Source organism: Chanodichthys erythropterus, chromosome 17 (genome assembly GCF_024489055.1).
Source record: "Chanodichthys erythropterus isolate Z2021 chromosome 17, ASM2448905v1, whole genome shotgun sequence".
Lineage (NCBI taxonomy): Eukaryota > Metazoa > Chordata > Actinopteri > Cypriniformes > Xenocyprididae > Chanodichthys > Chanodichthys erythropterus.
Window position 1 is genome coordinate 31625062 of NC_090237.1, and position 24847 is coordinate 31649908.

At 37.8% G+C, this 24847-nt stretch overlaps 1 protein-coding gene across 1 annotated transcript in view; it reads left to right on the forward strand.

The window, feature by feature from the left end:
* fat3a (FAT atypical cadherin 3a) overlaps nucleotides 1-24847 on the forward strand; it is a 209114-nt gene that overhangs the window by 166008 nt on the left and 18259 nt on the right. The window contains exons 16-27 of the mRNA XM_067365788.1: nucleotides 146-535; nucleotides 1822-2036; nucleotides 2139-2276; nucleotides 3707-3850; nucleotides 3933-4130; nucleotides 4466-4690; nucleotides 6292-6868; nucleotides 10926-11060; nucleotides 11162-11319; nucleotides 13811-14279; nucleotides 18802-18955; nucleotides 23286-23959. Of these exons, the coding sequence (XP_067221889.1) occupies nucleotides 146-535; nucleotides 1822-2036; nucleotides 2139-2276; nucleotides 3707-3850; nucleotides 3933-4130; nucleotides 4466-4690; nucleotides 6292-6868; nucleotides 10926-11060; nucleotides 11162-11319; nucleotides 13811-14279; nucleotides 18802-18955; nucleotides 23286-23959 (3477 nt within the window). The remainder of the gene's footprint in view (nucleotides 1-145; nucleotides 536-1821; nucleotides 2037-2138; nucleotides 2277-3706; nucleotides 3851-3932; nucleotides 4131-4465; nucleotides 4691-6291; nucleotides 6869-10925; nucleotides 11061-11161; nucleotides 11320-13810; nucleotides 14280-18801; nucleotides 18956-23285; nucleotides 23960-24847) is intronic.

Below are 24847 nucleotides of genomic sequence, written 5' to 3' on the forward strand. Positions count from 1 at the left end.
AAAGTTGATAGTAAAAGAGAGTTATCTAGCTTATAACTACTAATATTCAGTTTCAATCGTCTAGAAACCAAGTTAATCTCTAAAAACGGAATCTTTTTGGTGTAGTTTTGTAGATATAAAATCCTGCATGTGTTTTATTTTGCAGGTGTTAATCGTAAAGTGGTTTATTCCCTTGTTGACTCTGCGGATGGATTCTTCTCCATTGATAAATCATCTGGGATTGTGGTTTTGGAGCGTTTGTTGGACCGGGAGGTTCAGTCTTCGTACCATTTAACGGTCCGTGCATCAGATCAAGGCGTTCCCGTTCACCTTTCCTCTCTTGCGAACATCACTATCACAGTTCTGGACATAAATGATAACCCGCCCGTGTTTGAGAGGAGGGACTATCTGGCAACACTTCCTGAAGATGTCGCAGTGGGCACAGAAGTGGTACAGGTTTATGCTGCGAGTAAAGATATTGGCACCAACGCTGATATTTACTACAACATCAGATCTGGAAACCAACAGGGCCATTTCACCATTAACATCAATACAGGTGAGATGCATTATATAAGATTATGTACACTACACAGAAATGTTAAAGGTACACTATCTAACTTTTTTGTGTACAAAATTAAAAAAATTTAAATAGTGAATCAATGCATCATCATTCCTCCTTCCAAACCTTTGTGTTACCCTGATTCATATGGGTGTGACGAAATCGTGTGCCACGAGATTGTGTGATATTAAAATGTGATGGGATTTTTCGTCGAGTGAATAGCTGTCTCGTGATATCGGCATGACGCAGTGTGAGGGTGAAATTAGCCCAGAATATGACCAATGCTATGTTTACATTACGGTGCCCACCGCGGCACACCCTCCACTGTCGTTTTCCTTTTTTATAGAATTTTTTTTTTTATTATTCAGCTGTATATTGGTTGCTTCAATTGTAAACTATGGTAAACATCTCCTCTGCTCATCCAGCACGAGCTGCAGAGTCGCACACAGTGCAGCAGGAAATCACAGTTCACTGATCTCGTGACAAGAGTAAGGCGAGATGACTGACAAGACCAAGGCAGAGGATTCATTACACAACAGATCCTATACGCATCTGATAAATGTCGTGTTGACTCTTGTTGAATGCACGCTCAGCACCACCACTTCCTATATACACAGTATGTGCTATTGCAAATTCGTGAAAGTAAAACGCAAGCTCCCTGAAGCATGCAAATTAGGCCACATACAATGTCTCCCAATATCAAACCTATCAGCTGTAATCACCATATATAGCTCCCTAACAGAGTTCATTGTGAAGCATTATCTATTGTGAAGGGTCATTTCATTATGGTTGTTGCAGCACTGTGCTGGAATTTATTTTCAAGGAAATACCATGTCTATTAATAGATAAAGTAAAGCAATGTCTTCAGCTAGTCAGCTTGAGATCCTTTCCATTTAAACTGGTTATGTCTCTTAAGCCTAATAGTGAATGTTTTATGAGCAGTAGGATAATCTTTCTCTCTTTTTTAGTAATGAGAAAGAACCATATTCATCCTCACAGTCATGCAGACCCGAAGCACAACCAAAACAATGTTCTTTTGCAAAATTCATGCAGTTTTGTTTTTTAACCGCTAGAGAGGGACAAAAGTTACATAGTGTACCTTTAAATTAGTTGTTCAAATGTGCATATGATAGCCAAAAATATGAAATTGAGTGGTTGAAGTTGGGTACAATACAAATTGTTTTTATTTTAATTGAAATATTTATGTAATAATTTTAATAAAACATATTTATTTATAAAATATATCTGATAATTAGTTATGTTTATCCTTGTGCCCCATACAGGTGCTATCTCTGTATCTCGACTGCTAGACTTTGAGTCCTGCAAGGATTATTTCCTTACGGTGGAGGCCACGGATGGCGGGACTCCGCCCCTCAGTGCTGTTACCATGGTAAACATAAACCTGACGGATGTCAATGACAACGCCCCCATGTTCAGCCGTGACGCCTACAGCGTGTCTATTAGTGAGGATGCTAACATAGGAGACACCGTGATCAAGGTAATCGGTCATGAAACTCACATTAGTCTTTTTTCGTGTGTGTGTGTGTGTGTGTGTTTTGAGATCCACATTATAATTTGGTCGTTTGTCATGGTTTCCTAGGTGACCGCGGAAGACGTGGACAGCCATGTGAACGGTGACATCCTGTATTCCATTGTCAGTGGCGACCGGGAAAACCAGTTCTTCATAGAGCCAATCACAGGCCAGATCAAAGTCAACAAGCAGCTAGATCGAGAAACGGTGAGGAAGACTTTATTTCAGATGACACAGATCAGGGAACAGCCGAAGACAAGAAGAAATCAAATCCTTCACGGCAGACATCCACACATGAAAGCCTTTAATAACAGACATGGTTATAGGGATTCATTTATAATGAAAGATTCTCCTTGTGTCTGCGATTAAGATAATGGTATTACACCTGTAAAACCGTTGCAGATAAAAAAGTCTGGAGAGATGATCATTGATTGAGTGACAGACAGTTTCTGCTACATAAAATCTACACATAAATTTGGACTGTTTTGTTTCAAACTTCATTTATATTTTATATATGAGTGAAAATTTGTAAAGAAACTAAATACACATTACAGAAATGTTAAATTATAGAAACAAACAAACAATACAATACAATGAATAAGTTTTTTTTCAAGTGGCACAAAATGTTATATCACTGCCACCACTAGATGGGGCTAAAGCTTCTTTAGATGATATGCAAAGCTTCCTTTTTTACTCTCATGTCAATTAGCTTAATGAAGTCATTGTTGTTTTCAGCTTACTTAGTCTGCTCAATTATAGATGGTTAAAGGGGGTCAGATCACTTCCTGGCTGTTTTGAAATACGACTTTGATGTATGATGTAGACATACTCTATTAACTTTCAGTGTAAATCCTCTCTAAAGTCCATTAATTGTAACTAAGCTGCAAAAAAAGAGAGAAAATATAATGATTCATTTAGAAAAAGAATCCCTTCTGAATAGTCTTTAACATTATAAGTGGAGTTTTGGGAGAAAATAAAATGCCACAAATGTCTGAAATTCAGTTCCTTTGAACAGAGAGGAAAGCAAATGAAAATTTAAACTCTAGGCTGAGAAAAATCAAAATGGCTGACTTCCTTTTGTGTTTAGGGCTTCGCTCCAAGAGACTTTTGTGTAGGTATTGGGACATTACAAGTGTGTACAGAATTTCGTACACTTACATTAAGCATAGTGGGAGGGGCACTTCATTGAAATTTTGTAGGTAGCACTACCGAGCCATTTTGCCACACAAATCTGAACCCATCTCAGATGTAATTTTTTGTCAGTCGTGATAAGTTTTCTGACGAGTTTGAGCATGTTTAGGCCCTCAGAAATGTGAGGCCCTCATTTCGGAGAAGAAGAAAAAGCAATTCCACGAGGGTATTCACACCATCGGCCCTCTGGCCCTAAATAGTAAAAAGAAGAGAGACTGGGAGCAAGTTTAAAAAATGAGTTACAAACTGAGTTTGTGTGTCTGCATGTATAGAGCTTCAGATGATCTGTCAGCTTCTCATAGACTATTTATGACACAGTCAAAGTGAAAGAGAATATATAGATGTGTGTTCATCTCTCTTGACTTTGTATTCTCTTTTCATCTCTTATTCTGTATGTTTTAAACCTCTCTCTCTCTCTCTCTCTCTCTCTCTCTCTGTATCTGTAGATGGTTAGTTACTCGTTGTCCATCAGAGCTCTTGACAGCGGGACCCCAGCCATGTCCTCAACCGTTCAGGTCAACATCGACATCTCTGATGTCAACGACAACCCGCCCACCTTCACCCCAGCCAATCACACTGCGGTTATACAGGTATGATAATGAGCAAATGGTAAATCAACCAATCACATCTGAGTGATTTCATCAGTTTAACACAAGCTTTACTCAACAACAGGAGAACAAGCCTTTGGGAACAAGTGTCCTGCAGCTGTCCGTCATCGATAAGGACGCCAGCCATAACGGCCCCCCTTTTAATTTCCGTATCCTGTCAGGAAATGAGGGGGCGTGGTTTAAACTGGATAGAGAGGGGCTGTTGACATCCAATAAGGTGTTTCGTAGGTCAGAAGGCACAGAATACGTCATTCACGTGCAGGTAATGAAAAAAGCTGGATAAAAATTTGCTTAATTTCACTGAAAGCCAGTTGTTTGATTAACAAGTTTAAGAGCAGCACATTTTTTTTTTTAAATAGAAATATTTATAAAACATTATAACACATACAAACATTCCAAATATCTTACTGTCAATTACTTTTATCCTTATATGATTTATGCAAATGACATGGACAATTATTATATTTGAAAGCAAGCTGCATTTTAATCAGATCTCACAAAAATACAATTCAAATAATCTTTCTGGATCCTCTAATTATTCTGTGGTTTGATTGATGCTTGATTCAGCCAATCACTGTCTGCCGTTTCACACTATAGGCCAGTGATTCGGGTAGGCCACCTCTGTCGTCGATGGCGAGCGTGTTGGTGCGTGTGATAGAGGAGAGCGTTCACAAGCCAGTGGCATCACCTTTACATGTGCACATCGTAACCATGGAGGACGAGTTTCCAGGAGGTGTAATCGGTCAGATACATGCGACAGACCAGGATGCATTTGATATACTGACCTACGGACACACACACCAGCAGAGCAGCCTTTTCAAGGTATATAAGTGTGTTCCATTGGTTTGCCTTTTTTAATACACATGTCATATTTGTATTTTGACAGTTTTTCATCTTTTAGATCAGGGGTTCTCAAACTTTTTAGTCTGCTAAACCCCTACAACTTACATTTTTCACTTTGAGATTTAAATAAATGTATTTTATAAACTGGAAGTGTTATATTTTAATTGTTCATCAGTACCAATCAAAAGTAGTAATTAAAAAAAAATACATTTTACATTTTAGATCAGCAATAAAGTCATCAAAACTATAAAAATAACAGTGGAAATTATGTAAGATCAAAAAAAAAAATCTTGAACCTTAAACTTTAGCCTTTTTTTCAAGGTTCATGCTTAAAGGTGCAGTATGTAAGAATTCTGTCTGCTAGAGGTCACTAGAGGCCTATTCAAAACAAAGGCGTAGCTTGATGACGCCAAGTTTGAGCACAAAATCTTGGGAGATGTGGTCTTCACATCACAGCCGGTGGATAAGAATCAGGACAGGACTCGGGAAGAAATCATGTTCATGGATGTGATTATTAACGTTACTGTAGTATGAAGCAGAGCAGGACCGAGTGTTGTGGGAGCTGAACGAGGCCGCTGGAGCGATTGCCCAACACGTTTTGGTGTTTCCATGGTTTCTACAAAATAAAACCAGAAGCCGAGGGTAACACGGGTATGACGCAATTGACAGGCGACTCCTCACACGTCCCGGAGCCTTGGTTAAAATTGCAATTTTCTCACGATTTACAAATAGGTGGAAACATTTGGGATATTGTAAATACTCAAGTGAACAAAATATATAACACTGGCTTAGTGGTTTTTAGATATTTTACTGCAAAATTATCACATATTGCACCTTTTAAACTTTTTTTATTTTAGTTTTGTATTCTTAAAATATGCATAATATCTCATTTTAAGCATGTAAGTATAAGTATTTAAGTATAAACTTCTAGATTAAATGTTTTTTTTTTCTAATTATGAGAATCATAACTGTTCAGACTGATAATTCTAATGTGTATATTTACTAAAAGGTAATTTTACTCATTGTACTTCATTTATTTTATTATCAGACATGGTCAAAAACAACATAACTAATTTTAATTTCAAAGGGTAATTTTTGTGAATCTATTTCTTGCATTATTATGTGTGGTTACACTTTATTTCACTGTGTCATTGTTACATGTGTTACATATGTTACATATAGTTACTATATTAATAACTATAAATGATGCATAAACGGAGCTAATCCTAAACCAAACCAAACCCTAATCATATCCCTATAATAGGTACATGTAGTTACTAAATTTTACTCAGTACTTAAATGGATAATTACAGTGTAACAAAGACACTAAAATAAAGTGTAACCGTATTACAGTGTAATTATACATCTATGTGTACATCTGAATATTAATAATTAACTACTATAGGATGTACTTACTACACTAGCTACACAATGTACTTACTATAGGATTAGGGTTTGGTTTAGGGTTTGCTGCGTGTAATTATGCATAATTTATTTATTACAACAGTAACTACATGTAACAAGGACACTGTTAAAAAAAAAAAGTGTTACCTTATGACATGTCTGTTTTTCTCTCTCAGGTCAGCCCTCGAGATGGTCGAATCATCGCTCTGAGCGGATTGGATGCAGGCCGCTACACCCTCAACGCTACTGTAACAGACGGCCGCTTCACCGTGAGCGTGCCTGTGAGCGTGCACGTGGAGCAGGCCTCAGTCGAGATGCTCCATGACGCCGTGACAGTTCGGTTTGACCGCGTCTCCCCTCACGACTTCGTGTCCCGTCACCTCCCCTCGGTCAAGCGCGTCCTGTCCAGTGTCATGGCGACGCCCCGCCCTGACGCTCTGCACGTGCTCAGTGTGCAGCCTGTAGAATCCACGGGGCAGCTGGACCTGCTGGTGGCCGTGGAGACAGCGGAAGGAGGAGGGTTCTATAAGGCAGCATTCGTGACGCAGAAGCTGAGCTCTGCGCGACGCCAGCTGGACCAGGTTTTGAGAGTGTCGGCGGTTCTGGATAAGAACTGCTCGGGTCTGGACTGCAGGGAGGCCCAGTGTGAACAAACCATCACGCTGGACTCGCACAGCCTGCTCACGTACAGCTCTACCAAAAGCAGCTTTGTGTCGCCCAAGTTTCACAGGAACACACGATGCGTGTGCAGCGGTGAGTGTTTAAACCCTTTCACACAGCAAAAAAATGGCTAAAATACACAAATGTGCTGCTCAAACAAGCAGTGGTGTTCTGTCTTTTTAACGGTAAGATACCATTCAATCAGTACCAAAATACCGGTAAACTCTCTGAAGTCAATCATTGGAAATGACCTTTAAACGCTGAGCCGCTTTCTCCATCCACCTGGATGAGGAGAAGTGTATAGTTAATTTTTTTTTTTTTTATACTTCTGAGTGACAGGCATAAGGGGATGATCACACAGAATGCAGTTTTGCTCTTAAAATCGTGACATAATAGTTACTATAGTACGTAAATGGAAAAGAAGGCAGGGTCTCGACTCTCGAGCATGAGATGCAGCGTGACTGTCAGACGTCAATTTAGCACAGTGCATGTTCACAGAGGAAAAACTATTAAAAGCAGCAGAACCTACTGTAAACTGTTCCAACAGAGCTTTATGATTGTCCCAAAGCAGACTTCTTACATCAGCGCTTTCAGACCTTGTACATGCTCATACTGGTAATCTTCATTCTTTGTTCACACACAACATCAGTAATTTAATGTTAATGTTACACCTTCTCATACCAGGAAATTGCCAGAACTGATTTATTGGTATTTTTGAAAATATACCAGTCAGGACTTTACTGTATGTGTGAAAGGGGCTGTTGTTAACCCAGGGTCATTCTATAGCAGTGCTTCTCACCATTTTAATTTGAAAGCCCCGTTTTATATTTCTTCTGTGATTATTACAAAAAATTTTGACCAGAAATGTTTTCAAATAATTGACAAATGTGAATATTGTACACATTTTTATGCATAATATATATATATATACATAACAGATTGAGCTTTTTCATTCGTTTACTTGAAAATATTTCTTTTGTAGAATCACTTATTCATTTAATTTCTAGCGCAAATATAGTAGCGGTGCACAGTTTTGGGAAAAGTTACATTTATAAGTAATGCAATACATTATTGCATTACTCCCTTAAAAACTAACTTATTGCATTACTTGGTTATTTTTTATGAAAAGTAATGCTTTACATTACTTTTGCGTTACTTTTTCTCACGTGTGCATGTTGGTTTTTTAATAATAATTTCAAAAGTGAAATGATTAAGCCTCAAGCTGAAGGAAATGCATTTTTATGCCTGTACAGTAGAGGGCGCAGCTCAAACAAACCTTTCAGCTGTGCTGCAGTTCTTGTTTAAAGAAGAATAAGATACAGGAGGTTCAATACTCGTATTTCTAAATTGTATATAAAGTAATTTTTGCTTATTAGTATGGTTGAATTAAATCATTGAAGGTCAGCAGCAAAGACATTGGTTAATAAAGTGAGATTAAGTACATAAAGTACATTTGTGTAATTTCATAACAGTAAATTATTACAGGTTTGTGTAAAATATTGAGATTGCATTTCACTGTTTTTATTCATTTTGACCAATACTGAATGTTTTCGTGCAAGTGACATGAGTAAATGCATGTTCACATTTAGTCTAGAACTACAATAACATCATGTTCACAGCGCAAACAAAACCTCTGCACTTTATTTCTCTCAACATGAAGACAGGAGAGCTGTCAAAATTTGAAAAAGTAACATTTTTATAATGATATTTTGCTGTAAATTGAAGTTTCTTTACTAGTTACTTGGAAAAGTAAGGCTGAAAATGCAAACTCTAAAAAAATGGTTTCAAAGTGCACGTTTTTGAAAACGATGCTGTTATCTCCGTGTAAACTACAAAAAATGTGAATTGGTGAAAACGGCGCACATGTTCAGTATGTAGGCACGTAGTGTTTCTTTACAAAGTGATATCGCCAACTACTGGCCTGTAGAGCCAGTCCTGCCCTCTCTGGGGCCCTAAGCAAAATTCTGCTAAGGGACCCTCTTACCTGCCCCGCGAGCCATATAAACCATTTGCCATTGCCACACAGTCACACCTGACACCCCAGTGCTCCCACTACAATCCTCCCTTGTATAAACAAACAATATTTATTAAACAGAATATTTTCCATAGAATCTTAAGATGAATATTAATATATTTTCAAATGTAAAATAATAATATTTATACTATGGCTTGGCTCTTGCAATATTTAAAGGGTTAGTTCACACAAAAATGAAAATAATGTCATTTATTACTCACCCTCATGTCATTCCACACCCGTTAAACCTTCGTTCATCTTCGGAACACAAATTAAGATATTTTTGATTAAATCCGATGGCTCAGTGAGGCCTCTATAGACAGCAATGGTACTTCCTCTTTCCATAAAGGTACTAAAAAGATATTTAAAACAGTTCATGTGACTACAGTGGTTCTACCTTAATAAAGCGACGACTTTTCAACAATATAGTGATGGGCTGATTTCAAAGCAATCGAATCGAATCAGTGATTTGGATCTCCTATCAAATGGCTAAACTGCTGAAATCATGTGACTTTGGCGCTCCGGATCAATGATCCGATTCGTAAAGCTCCGAAGCAGTGTTTTGAAATCGGCCCATCACTATATTGTTGAAAAGTTATTTTGTTTTTTCGGTGCTCAAAAAGTATTCTCGTCACTTTATAATATTAAGGTAGAACCACTGAACTCAAATTAACTGTTTTAAATATCTTTTTAGTACTTCAATGGATCTTGAGAGTTACAATTGCATTGCTGTCTATAGAGGCCTCACTGATCCATCGGATTTAATCAAAATATCTTAATTTGTGTTCCGAAGATCAATGAAGGTCTTACGGGTGTAGAACGACATGAGGGTGAGTAATTACTGACATTATTTTCATTTTTGGGTGAACTAACCCTTTAACTAGTGAAAATGCAATTGCAGATATCAAGAATTACGGTTTTTACTAGTCGAAATTTAATTTATTACAATTAGAATTCTGCGAGTGATGACGTCATTGTTGTTCACATTTGTACTAGTTAAAAATCTAATTACTGATATCAAAAATAGACATTGTTACTAGTAAAAAATCCTTTCTTAATATTAAGAATTTGCATTTTAAACAGTGGAAGTTGGATTCTTGATATATAAAGCATATCCTGTGAATGAATAAAATATAAAATGGCTTGCCATATCATGTCACTGTGCTTTTCGGAATGTATGTTAGAGCAATACTTGATACTTGATTCTTATTATGTACTGATTGACGTGCCTCCATATTGACCAGTATGCCCAGCAAATCAATATTTTAAATTCAATATATAAATCAATAGTCAATGTCAATCCATTGCTTTCCATCTTGCATTAGTGCAGAGTTGTAACTAAATCTTAACTGAGAGATTAGATAATTTTTGTCTTGTTTTAAAATTATGTGCACCTATGATGAGTTCCATCACGCCCATATATATTGTACTGGTTCTATAACTTTACTGTTATTTGCTGACATCAAAGTTGTTTTACCTGATTTCTGTTTCCGCAATTCAATTTTTTTCTTTACTTTTTTCCCCTTTTTTGTGACCAGAAGGATAGCTCTGCTTCATATTCTCATCGAAGTTGTAAACATTGACATGCTCTTTGACATGAGGGGGAGATGGGCCAGCCTTGCGTAATTTGCAGGGCCCTACACAACTTGTTTAGTGAGTGTATAGGGCTGCTTGGCTCTGCTGCATGAATAATACAGCGTTTTGAGTTGTTTTCACAGATTCATGTGAACAGGGATCGTTTTGACAGCGTTGTCATCTGTAAGCGGATTTTAGTACATTCTTGTTGTGTAAACCTACCCTCACACTCTATATAAAAACAGTGCTAACCTATGTCAAAATCTCACATGTAAAACATTCCTTAACACAAGGTTAAAAGTGGTCTGAACCCAGTTTTTAAAAGGGTGAAGCGCAGTGTGAAAAACTCTTACATAAGCCCACCTGTTGAACATGCACTTACAAAAGTACACTCTTGAACACAGGCCGTGTCATTCCATTCAAAAACAGCAGGGACTGAAACACGTTTTGAGTTGTGGCCATTTAAATTAGGCTAGTTGTTTGTGGTCAATAATATCTCCTATAATTCAGGGTAACAGTACACCACTGTTTTGCAATCTTAATTTCTTCTCTTTCTCTCAGACGGTAGTTGTTCTGCTGCGTCGGAGGTGTGTGCGGATATGAGATGTCCTGGTGACATGCAGTGTGTCGGGATGGACAGCAGCAGGGGGCCGTACGTGTGCCAGTGTCCACCGGGGAAACTGGGAGAGTGTGCAGGTAACATTTGACTCCTGTGTGAAGCCTCTTTATATATCCTAAATAATGTGGCACCTTCTGGAAATATTTGCGGTTTCTTTTTCTCTCTCTGCGTTCTTCAGGACACACATCTCTGAGCTTCTCTGGGAACAGTTATATCAAGTACAGAGTGACGGATGCGGAGAGAAGCGGAGAGATGAAGTTAGCCCTCCGGATCAGAACGCTGCAGAGCAAGGGAATCATCATGTACACGCGTGTAGATCCGTGCAGTGTGCTGAAGGTACTGCGCTCACTTTTATACTTAATAAAACATGCAAACACACACTTGCATGCCCATCTTTCATTTACTTTGTTCTAATTACTGTTTAACATGGAAATCAGGTTAATGTTGAAGAGTTATGGAACCCTAAAACATATTTTTGGGAGGTTAACAAGCATGTACACTACTGTTTAAGAAGTCTCTCAACCAAGCTGATCAAAAATACAAGAATATTGTGAAATATTACCATTTAAATTATCTTTTCTATTTGAATATAATGTAAAATGTCATTTATTCCTCTTTTAATCTTTAGTGTCACATGATCCTTCAGAAATCATAATAATCTGCTGATTTGATCCTTATTAAAAGAAAACGTATTGACCCAAAACTTTTGAGCGTTAGTCTGTTTGTTTCACATTATTGAAAACAATTGTTGTAGTTTTTTTTTTTATGTTTCTAGAGCCTTTTTGTTCTTCCATTTATAAAAAAAAAAAAAAAAAGAATTAAATTCAGTTAAATTCAATTCAATTGAATTAAATTAAATTGAAAATTGAATCTAAGCTATTGATACAAATTTCCTGATTTGATTCATTTCTGATTCATTTGGATATATTTCAGTTAGAATACTCTTTTTGTGCTTAAAGGGTTAGTTCACCCAAAAATGAAATTTCTGTCATTAATTACTCACCCTCATGTCGTTCCACATCTTTTAGACCTTCGTTCATCTTCGGAACATAAATTAAGATATTTTTGATAAAATCTGATGGCTCAGTGAGATCTGCATTGACAACAAGTTAATTTACACTTTCATTGCCAAGAAAGCTACTAAAGACATATTTAAAACAGTTCATGTGACTACAGTGGTTCAACCTTAATGTCCTGAAGCAACAAGAATACTTTTTGTGTGCCAAAAAATCAAAATAACGACTTTATTCAACAATATCTAGTAATGGGCGACTTCAAAACACTGCTTCATGAAGCTTCGAAGCTTTACGAATCTTTTGTTTTGACTCAGTGGTTCGGAGCGTGTATCAAATTACCAAAGTCACGTGATTTCAATAAACGAGGCTTTTGTTATGTGATAAGTGATTCGAAATTTCAATGGTTCACAACTGGGAGGCGTGACTTGGGCATATTGATACACACTCTGAACCACTGATTCAAAACAAAAGCTTTGAAGCTTCATGTTTTGAAATCACCCATCACTAGATATTGTTGAGTAAAGTCATTATTTAGTTATTTTGGCACACAACAAAATATTCTCGTCACTTCATAACATTAAGATTGAACAACTGTAGTCACATGAACTGTTTTTAATGTCTTTCTGGGCATTGAAAGTGTTAATTGTCTTGCGGCCAATGGAGGTCTCACTGAGCCATCGGATTTTATCAAAAATATCTTATTTTGTGTTCTGAAGATGAACTAAGGTCTTACAGTTTTGAAACGACATGAGGGTAATTAATGACTGAATTTTCATTTTTGGGTGAACTAACCCTTTAATATTCTGCCATATTATTATCTTGAATGCACTGACAATATTGGACGAGAACTGAACTGAGCTAGATGATCACTGTTTTTCTCCAGAGCTGCTTTGATAGTTTTCACGTGACGACACGCTCTGAGAGGAATGCCCTCCTGGTGGGCAAAACAATGCTTTCCTCCATTGCCTGCCAGTCATTTTTACCAGGTTTGTAGGAAGATCTAATGTAGTAAGACAGCGATATTAAAAGACCAAATTCAATATACACCTTATTGATTATGCATACTTTGTACAGGCAAATAATTGAACACAGAATATTAATGTAACACAAGGTTTCTTCCAATCAAAAACCATTATAAAGAAAATGCGTTGCGTTCATATTCTGGGCTCATCTGCTCACCTGTATATAGTATGCATCATCAAAAAGGTTAAACTGAATTTGATCTTTTAATATCACTGTTTTAGTGCATTAAGGCACTTTAAGGGTGGGTTGATTCTTTAGCCTGGCGTCGGTTCACCCTCCGCCTATGCTGCTTGATCATCCCTTTAATTCTAACGGTCTTTCTGCGTAAGTTAATCTGTGTTTAAAATTAAGTGGTGCAACACAACTCAATTTAAAATAAAACCAAGATCAACAAATCCTTGATTAGTGTTAAAATTTGCTTAATTTAATCCTTATATTGGTGCAATACCCACCCTAGTGTTTTTCACGTTAGCTTTTTAAAAAATCGTCCCACTGTTTTTAGTGATGAAATCACTGTCTATGAATCACCAGTGCCCAAAACTTGCATCTTGTTCACATATTTGTTTTTAAGATGGAAAATTGACAGACTTGTGCTGCAGTTACACTTGTGCTGTTTTGCCCGCAGCAGTCACGTGACTGAAAACTATGAATTGAACTCATTTCATAGTTGATGAACTGTACACAGTTATGGAACCAAACTGAATCAACTTTTGAATGATGACTGTTTACTATCTTTACAGCAGAATTGAATTCAAAATAGACTGACTGTATCTGCATTTGATTGACAGATCGAAGAGGGAAAGTTGTGGTTCCAGTTGGATTGCAACAACAGTCCCAGGAGCATCGGGATCTCCGGCCGACCAGTCAACGATGGGAACTGGCATCACGTGGTCCTGGAGTTGCGTGGAAACTACAGCAGCCTCTCGCTAGACGACATGTATGTGGAACGACGGCTGGCCACGGCCAAATTCCGTCCTTTGGGAGCAGATTTGTCCATTTATTTTGGAGCGCAGGTGTCGCCTCCGGACGGCCGTAGCTTGACGGAAAGGAAAGGTCCGCGGGTTACCAATGGCTTTCAGGGCTGTCTAGACTCTGTGGTTCTGAACGATAACGAACTCCCGCTGCAGAACAAACGCAGCCCGTACGCGGAGGTGGTGGGACTGACAGACCTCAAGTTGGGATGCGTTCTCTATCCGGACGCGTGTGCCGCCCAGCCATGCCTCAACGGTGCCACCTGCATCAGTCTGCCATCTGGAGGTGAGAGTGTGTGTGTGAGTGTTTGAGAGCATGCGTTCGTGTCCAGGCCCTCCAGAAATGTCTGGTTTTAGGATTGCGATGTGATTCATCTTAATGTTATAATTAATCCTCCTGGTTGCTTCAATTACTCTCCAGTTAATCTGCTTCTGTGATGTAATTACTCTGGTTAATAAGCTTTGCTCAGTTTTGGCTTCAGTCAAATCAGCTTAGCTTCTGTCTGCTCAGTGAAGCTCTAATTCACATCTACTGAGTCTGATGGAGACCAAATGACCAATTATGATGATTAAATCAGCTACTGCTTTCCACATGCTCCCCAGTAAATCCTGTCTCTTCATATCTTCTGTTCTATCCTTCTCTTTTCCCTTTTTGTCTTTCTTCTCATCTCATCTCCTCTCTTCTCATTTTGTCTCCTCTGATCTCCTCTCCTTTCCATCTCGTCTCTTCTCCTCTTGCCTCTTCTCCCCTCATCTCTTCTTATCTCGTCTCTTCTCCCTTAGTCTCCTCTCATTTCCTCTCCTCTCACCTCTTCTCTGTACTCGTCTCTTCTCCTCACCTCTTCTCTCCTCTTGTCTCTTTTCTCATTTCATCTCTTCTCTTCCCCCTCATCTCCTCTCATTTCCTCGCCTCTCCTCTCTTCTCCTCTTGCCTCTTCTCCCTCTCCTCTCATCTCATCTCTTCTTTTCTCCCCTTGTCTCCTCTCATTTCCTTTCCTATCCTCTCCACTTTTCTCCTCTCCACTCAATTCAATTTAATTCAATTCAATTCAAATTTGCTTTATTGGCATGACTTACACATTGTTGCCAAAGCAGTGGCCATTACATAAGCAATGAACAAATAATGCTTATATATATTATGCATAAAAAAATAAGAATAAACACACACACACACACATATATATATATATATATATATATATATATATATATATATATATATATATATATATATATATATATATATATATATATATATATATATATTTATAATTGTTAAAGGGCATATTGCAGGTTAGAGCTCAATGTATAGAAAAAAAATGTATGAAATAGATTTTCTTGAAAAAAAAACACGTATAAATACACTACATAGGCTTCTGGAGTCATTTTTGTGAGAAAATTTTACTTCAGCATCTGAAAAATGCCAAATTGGAAGTGACATAACTCAAGGGAGTGCGATCAATATGAACAATAGGAAAACAATGGATCGCAATGACAGTTCGGACGCTGAGCCATACAATTAGCCTGCTTGGGTCCAAGAGAGCAGGGACAGGCCAGAATTAGACAAAATAATGGTCAAAAGAGACAAATTGAGCTGTTTTGTGAGGAGAAGCAGTGAAGAACGGTAGAGACCGGTGTTAGCTTAGATAGCCTATACACGTTAGCTAACGATATGTAACACTGTGTTCAGATCACAATATTGTACAGATTATTATGAATCAGGCAAAAGCAAAGCTATTGGTCCTCCAGGAGTAACGTTATTGATTACTAATAACAGAATCTAATAAACTTCTTCAAAGGTGCCCTCGGATGAAAAATTGAATTTATCTTGGCATAGTTAAATAACAAGAGTTCAGTACATGGAAATGACATACAGTGAGTTTCAAACTCCATTGTTTCCTCCTTCTTATGTATATCTCATTTGTTTAAAAGACTTCCGGAAAACACTCGGATCTCAACATAACACCAACTGTTACATAACAGTCGGGGGCTCCGCCCCCAATATTTGCATAATGCCAGCCCCTGTTCGACGCATTAGACAAGGAAAGCAGTATTAACGTCTGGATCTGTGAACAGACGAGGTAAGCAAGCAAGAACAACAGCGAAAAATGGCAGATGGAGCCATAATAACTGACATGATCCATGATATCATGATATTTTTAGTGATATTTGTAAATTGTCTTTCTAAATGTTTCATTAGCATGTTGCTATCGTTTCTTACTGTATTCACGGAGACAAGAGCCGTTGCTATTTTCATTTTTAAACACTTGCAGTCTGTATAATTCATAAACACAACTTCATTCTTTATAAATCTCTCCAACAGTGTGTAATGTTAGCTTTAGCCACAGAGCACAGCCTCAAACTCACACAGAATCAAACGTAACCATCTAAATAAATACTTTACTCACATAATTCGAAGCATGCATACAGCATGCATGACAAACATCTTGTAAAGATCCATTTGAGGGTTATATTAGCTGTGTGAACTTTGTTTATGCGATGAATATAGAGTCCAGAGCTCGTGTGGCAGAGGAAGCGCATCTCTTAAAGGGGCCACGCTGAAAAAATCCGTGCATAGTTAATGATGCCCCAAAATAGGCAGTTAAAAAAATTAATTAAAAAAAATCTATGGGGTATTTTGAGCTGAAACTTCACAGACACATTCAGGGGACACCTAGGACTTATATTACATCTTGTAAAAAAACAATCTAGGGCACCTTTAATATCCGTCTACACTACCGTTACGTGATATAGCGGTTTCTCATCACGATGTAAAACAAAAATGATTAAAAAAAAGTCTTACGGTGCACCATTCACGTTTCATCTCTGACGGACCCGTGATCATGTTTCCCGCCGGAGGCCGAACTTGCAGTGTTATTATTACTGTATGTGTTTCTTGTAATGTTATCCTTTATTCATCAATTATGAGTTATGAGTTCATTCCGTGCCGATCACTGGTAGTGTGGGGATGTATATGACACCGTGAGTTATGTAGTTGTGTGAACTTGAATGTATACGTTTACAGTCAAGTTTATATACATGGCATGAATGAAATTGGAGTGCATTACCAGCACATAATTCAAAACTGTTTTGTGTAAGTGTGAGACTGTATGCATTTGTGTACATAATTTTTTCATCAGTGTTGATTCAAGTAAAAACGGTGAAGAAGCATCGCATGTGTAAGTTTATTCATTTAATATAATCATTTACAGTAGTATTACAATGTTGAGCTCCATCATATCGCCAGGATTATAATCCTCCAGTCTATAATGAACGCGTATTTCGAAGCACATGCAGAAGTGAAGTCCGTCTCTTCACCTGCACAAAACACACTCCGTCACGGAAGATAGCAGCATCCTTTTTCTTGTTAGTAAACCTCTGGACTCGATGTCCTGACAGGCTGGAGTTTGTGCAACCTCCACAAACACAATAATTTACCATGACGATGATAAATAGAATACAAAAACTACAGAAAACACACTAATTCACGACCGCTGTCACTGAATACCAGCCTACTCTGCACTGAATCAACACAGAGCTCGGCGATCGACTCCCTTTAGTGACATAAAATGCTGAAAAAAAAGCGTTTTTTACAGAGACCGTCACTTTATTTACTAAATTCATGCCCTGCAAAACATTTTTAAACCCTGCAGTACCTTTTTATATGGTATTTTTGTACAAGGTTATATATTCATCTCGAAAAAATGTTTAAACTGCAATATGCACTTTAAGAATATTAACATTAACACTCTCTGCTCTCGTCTTCTCCTCTTGCCTCTTCTCTCATCTTGTTTCTTCTCCTCTCCCCTCGTCTCCTTTCATTTCCTCTCCTCTCTTCTCCTCTCATCTTCTCTCCTCGTCTCTTCTCCCCTCTCATCTTGTCTCGTCTTTTCTCTTGTCCCCTTGTCTCCTCTCATTTCCTTTCCCCTCCTAACCTCTCGCCACTTCTCCCGTCTCTTCTCCTCTCCTCTCCTCTCATCTCCTCTTCTCTCACCTTTTCTCTGCTCTTATCTCATCTTGTCTCTTCTCTTCTCCCCTTGTCTCCTCTCATTTCCTTTCCTCTCCTCTCATCTCCACTCGCCTCTTCTCCTCTCGTCTCTTCTCTCACCTTGTCTCTTTTATCCTCTCATCCCATCTCTTCTCTTCTCCCCTTGTCTCCCTCCTCTCCTCTCTTCTTGTCTCTTCTCTTTTTTTCACATAGTACTGTTCCTTCTCATCTCATCTGTTTTCGTCCGGTCTCTTCTTGTCTCATCTATTCTCATTTAATGTCATCTTCTCTCTTTGTCTCTTCTCATTGATTAATTCTACTCGTCTTTCTTCTCATCTCATCTATTCTTTACATCTTGTCTAATCTTTTTCTCCTCTTCTCTCTTTGTCCCTTCTCATCTATTATTTTCTCCTTTAGTCTCATCTCTTCGCTTCTCATCTCGATCCTTTTCATCCCTTCATCGCTTTACTCTTTTCTTTTATTCTCTCAACTTGTCTCTTATTGTTTCCCTTCTCATCTCTTCTGCCTGACTGTAGTCATTTCTCTCTTTCACTCGTTCACTGGCTCTGATGAATGGAGCAGTGCGTTGTGGGAGTTGCGGTGTTGTGCCATACTCATCCTCTTTGAAAAGGTTGTTTGTGCAGGAGTGTCTGCCAGACGTGTGTTTGTTTGTTTGTTTTTGTGGGTAGACCTGATAAAACCAGCGCACTGTTTACTCACTGACATTTTCCACGCGATTTCCCACCGGCGTGTGAGCGTGTGTCTGTGCGATTGTTTTGCAATTCATGAACAAACAATCTGCCTTGTGTGTCTCTCTCAGGTTATTCCTGCAGTTGCAGTGCTCTGTACACTGGAGGGCGCTGTGAGACAGAGATCAGCGTGTGCATGCCAAACCCATGTCAGAACGGCGGCGTGTGTAAACCCATCGGAAACGCCTTCATCTGCAGCTGCAAGAGAGGATACACCGGTGCAACGTCAGTTTACCAATATTTCAACATTTCAAGAATATTGTCTTAAATATATATATATATATATATATATATATATATATATATATATATATATATATTCAAACCAAAATTTTACTGGTAGTCCACTGTATGAAGATTTTTTGGGTATAATATCCTCACTTACATATATGAACTATAGTGTCCTGCACCCACTAGTCAAAATATCAAAAATGTCTGAATAATTTTTGGTTTGACTGATAGACACACATATATATATATATATATATATATATATATATATATATATATATATATATATATATATATATATATATATATATATATATATATATATATATATAATTTCTAATGTATAATGTTAATAATTTTAGAATATATAAAGAATATATAACTTAAATTGTTTTATTTAATTATTCTATTCATTACTATTATTAATAATAATGATAATTATTAAATTATTACTCACAAAAATAGCTTTATATATATATATATATATATATATATATATATATATATATGTATATATATATGTGTGTGTGTGTGTGAATATATATATTTATTAGGGGTGTGACGAGATCTCGTGTCAGGAGATCTCGCGAGACTAAACTGTGACGAGATTTCTCGTCGAGGCGAAAAGTAGTCTTGTGATGTTGCCATGAGATGCTGCGTCCCAATTCGCCTACTTATACTACGTCCTAAAAGTATGTACTGTTTTTGTAAAGAAAAAGTACATACTTTTGAGTGTGTAGTAGAAGAGTATGCAAGTTTTGGGACATACTACCTCGTCATAACTGCGTCTTTAACGGACGTTCTGTTGCTTAGTTACTCAACCTGTAACTGTTTAAACTACCTGTCAATCATCTTGTCACAGTTAAAATCCTCCACATTGAATTAAATTTATTTTCCTACCGTTTCGGAGAGAAATGTAGTCGCACGTTGATCTGCCAGTCATTGGTCTTTCATGCAGAGAACTCTCCTCATCTTTGCATAATGATGTATTTAAAAGTTAATGACCAAACACATCGTTATAAAAGTTCACAATGCTGTTGCAGATTAAATATAATGTGGATAACATTTAATAAATATATTTTTGTCAGGTTAGACACTGCTTATTAATCATTCAAGCCCCTTTATCTTAACCGTCGTACCTCGCACGTCCGTCATGTTTGTAGTTTTTAAACACTTTTTATTCGTATTTGTAGTTCTAATCAAATCCTCTTACACAGCGCAATGTGTTATGGGCAATATTAGTCGTTAGAAGTGTGCACGGATCTGCACATCGAATTCTAACCGGAAAAAGTACACCATCCGGGTATCTTTGGAATACTCATTTCAACATACTACGATTTGGGACATACTAATTCTTTTTTCGAGTACTATTTAGGACGCATAGTATGCGAATTGGGACGCAGGACGATGTTAGGATGATTAGGAAAGAATATGCCACCGCTACGTTTACATTACGGCTCCACTGTCGTTTTGGTTTGTATTTAAATAAAAAACATTTAATCGCAGCTCCATATTTACAGAGTTACGCGCGATCGCTGAAAGTGAAAGTAAACAGGAGCGCGCATTCAAACGCGATCTCAATACCCCGCATTTTGAAAGCGGCTCCCTGATGAATACAGATATCTCTCAATATGAAAGATATTTTAGGCTGGGCAGTGCAGTTGTAACAATCTCTCAGCTCTGTATCAAAGAAAAATGTGGTCTTATTTGCACTTTGAATTTTGAGAGAGTGTGATTGTTATTCGTTTTCATGGTAACACTTTACAATAGTTTTCTCTTAATCTTATTAAGCACAAACAATAAGGTTTCATTTGTTAACATTAGTTAATGCACTGTAAACTATGAACTAACAATGAATGACTATTTTTATTAACTAACATAAACAAAGATTAATAAATACTGTAGCAAATATATTGCTCATTGTTAGTTGATATGGGTTAATACATTAATGTTAATAAATGAGACCTTATTGTAAAGTGTTAACATTTTTATTTACTGTTTTTGAAATGATCAGTTTGTGGAAAGGAGTTCAGTTAGGAGGTCAAAAGTTGTAGAAGCTCATAAATCATGTACAGTAAGGTCTGAAGAGACTGAAATCATACAGAAGAGAAGTCAGTCAGTTGAGTTAGTAGCAAAACCTTTTACAGTACTTAAGTATTGTTGTCTTTTACTGCATATGATAATTCATACTCAGAAAGTAGAACTGAAATGACATTCATTACAAGATGATTAGTTAAAACATTTCAAATACACCTGCACAATATTTTTTCTAGTCATGATATCACCATTTCAATCTTGTCTCGTCTCGTCTCGTGAACTCAGTCTCAAGTCTCGTCTCGTCTCGTCTCGTGAGATACCTGTCTCGTCACACCCCTAATATTTATGAATATATTTTATGCTTAAAATATTTTTAAATTATTCTATTTACATTTAAACTTAATATTGTAATTTTATTACTGTATTAGTGTAGTATTTTATGCATTACAAAAAGAACCTCAATAATTTAAAAGCAAGTCAATAGCCCATATTACAGCCCATTTACAGCCCATATAACAACAAGTAAATAACAAACCATTTTTAAATCTAGTTTGTCTAATCTGCCTGAGGTAAACTAGGGGCTATTGCACCTTTAACAGTATTAAAACACGTAAAAACGATGATGCTGTGTCTGTTTGACGCACGTTGTGAATTAGGTTGATGAACTTAAACTTCCCAAATTAAAGAGCTGCCAACAGAATTTAATAACCAGCATCTGTTCCTTTCTAAACATGTCCACAAGTCTGTTTCTGCTGGCACCACACCGTGAAAAACTGGCACAGGCTTAGCACTGAATTGCTTGCCATGTTCACATACATATTCATTCTTTCATTTCCTCTGTGTACATTTTTATGCAGTCGATATAATGCGTTTCTGAATTGTTCACTGATGGGGACTGCTGCTCAATCTGTGGCCACAAGATGGTGGCATCAATCTATCTGTGTTTGAGTAGCATTAGTCTTTTTTTAAAAGATCATTTCATGCTTCTCTCTGCATAGAGGAGATTATACTGCTGCAGTCTCTCTTGGCTTATGCTAATGTAGTTCATTACAGACCACAGACACTTTTATTCGGTCGTTTAGCACTATTGACGCGAATACAAACAGACATTAGAAAACTTTAAACACTGCCTTTCATATATATATATATATATATATATATATATATATATATATATATATATATATATATATACAGATATATGTATGTGTATATATATATATATATATATATATATATATATATATATATATATATATATATAATACACACACACACACACACACCGATCAGGCATAACATTATGACCACTGACAGGTGAAGTTTGTCCTCAAAGTTGATGTGTTAGAAGCAGGAAAAATGGGCAAGCATAAGGATTTGAGCGAGTTTGACAAGGACCAAATTGTGATGGCTAGACGACTGGGTCAGAGCATCTCCAAAACTGCAGCTCTTGTGGGGTGTTCCCGGTCTGCAGTGGTCAGTATCTATCAAAAGTGGTCCAAGGAAGGAACAATGGTGAACCGGCGACAGGGTCATGGGCTGCCAAGGCTCATCGATGCACGTGGGGAGCGAAGGCTGGCCCGTGTGGTCGATCCAACAGACGAGCTCCTGTAGCTCAAATTGCTCAAGAAGTTGCTGGTTCTGATAGAAAAGTGTCAGATTACACAGTGCATCACAGTTTGTTGCGTTTGGGTCTCCATAGTTTTGTTATATATTATAGTATTATTATACATTAACATCATTTTACTTATGCTGGATTATTATAATTGTTTTCTCAGCCTTAATTGCCTCAAAACTTGTTTATAAAGCAGTGAAACATGTAATATTTATTATGGAAGTAAATAAGGTCACATTTGATTTCACTTTGTGTTTAATGAGTCTTTGAAATATGATAATTAGCTCCCAAAAATGGTGGAAACAAAAGTAGTGTTTTTGTTTTGTTTTGATTTTTAACAAGCTGTGACAGTTTGCTTACTTTCCAACCGCCGACAAATCTCGCTGGTCCAAAATCCAGCTCCAAAAGTGTAACTACAATAAGTCGTGATTGGCTTTTATTGTGTGCTGTCTTGCAGCATTTTCACTTTCAGTGTAGATAGACAGATTACTTTAGGCTGTAAGCTAATCCCATCATGCCTGCTTTCAGACACACTGTCAGTTTTTTTTTTTATAGACTGATGCATTTCTGCAGAGTCACAATAAATTTTATAGCAGGCCAAGGACACTAAACTGATGCAGTAAAACTCCAGTGGGCCACAATAACCACTGAGTGTTTATTTTTCATCTGCAGGTGTGAAGAGGACGTGAACGAATGTGAACGCGAGCTGTGCGAGAACGGCGGCGTGTGCGTCAACACTTTCGGATCCTTCTACTGCAACTGCACGCCGGGTTTCGTGGGCAGCGCTTGTTCTATTCGTCCGGTGTTAGTTCCGGACATGCAGGCAGGCCACGCCTACGTCGGGAAGGAGGAGCTCATTGGCATCGCTGTCGTTCTCTTCCTCATCCTCACTCTCATCCTTCTCTTCATCGCCTTCCGGAAGAAGGTATTCCAGAAGAGCTATTCCCGGAATAACCTCTCCATGGTTCAGGATCCGGCTACGGCCGCCCTGCTGCACAAAGCCAACGGTGGGCACTACCCGCCGCTGCGCTGTGCCATTGGAGAGCCCATCAGCCTGTACACAGAAGGAAGCCTGACCGGCCCACCTCAGGTCCCCGTCAGGCCGATGGCGTACACGCCGTGTTTCCCCGGAGACCCTCGGGGAACTCTGGAGAAGAGATCAGGGGACGGCCGAGGCCCGGAGCTGACGGAAATGAGCACTTTCCATCCGTCAGAGTCGCCACGGATACTGGGCGGAACCACCCGGAGGGGCGTGGTGGTGTGCAGCGTTGCGCCCAATTTGCCGCCTGTTTCGCCGTGCCGGTCTGACTGTGATTCCCTACGGAAGAGCCCCTGGGAAGATGAGGGTGAGAGAGATATCTAACATCCGTGTTGTATTTGATGTGAAAATATATTTATTTATAAATATAATTTTGGTATAATATATTATATGATGGGAATATTAATAGAAGAAGAATGATAATAATTGTGCATGTATATTCAAACTTAAAAAAAAAAAAACACTTAAAAACGATCCCCAAATGAAGAAAATTATTTTATTTTATTTTATAGTTATGTAGTTCGTTAGTTAGTAGTAGTATGTCATTTTAAATCATTCATTTGTCATTAATTCATCTTTAATTATCATAAATTTTCACAAAACTTTTTATATATTTGTTTTTTGTTTTTCTTTCCAGTAATATTTCCCAAATTCTACCTTTCTTTTCTTAAAGCTGCAGTCCGTAACTTTTTTGTTTAAAAATGATCCAAAATCAGTTGTTGAGCAAGTACATAACCAGCCAGTGTTCAAAACTATCTCATTATCTTGTCTCGATTCACAACAGTAAGCTTGTAATAATGTTTTATAATAAGAGCGACATGGTGGATTTCCGCGGGAAATTTGAGCATGCAGCAGTTCCTCTGTGCGTCATTACGTCACGTCCGTAAACAGAAAGGAAGGAGTCCAGGCTAATCGGTTTTATCACGTGAGGATGCAGCTGGTAGCGGATCATTTATAGCCTGTTCTCACAGCAGCTGGAATAATTAAACTTATCATTTTGATGGCGGATTGTAATCCAGAAAGGTCCAAATGACAATCATCAGTGACAACTGGAGATTCACTTGTAGTCAAAAAGCAAAAGACTTTGTACTGTGGAGTGGCTACAGAAATTGAAATCTACAGGTAACTCTAATAAACACTAAATACACAGTCACGCAATGCTGATGTTGTTAACATTAACAATTTGAGAGCAAGG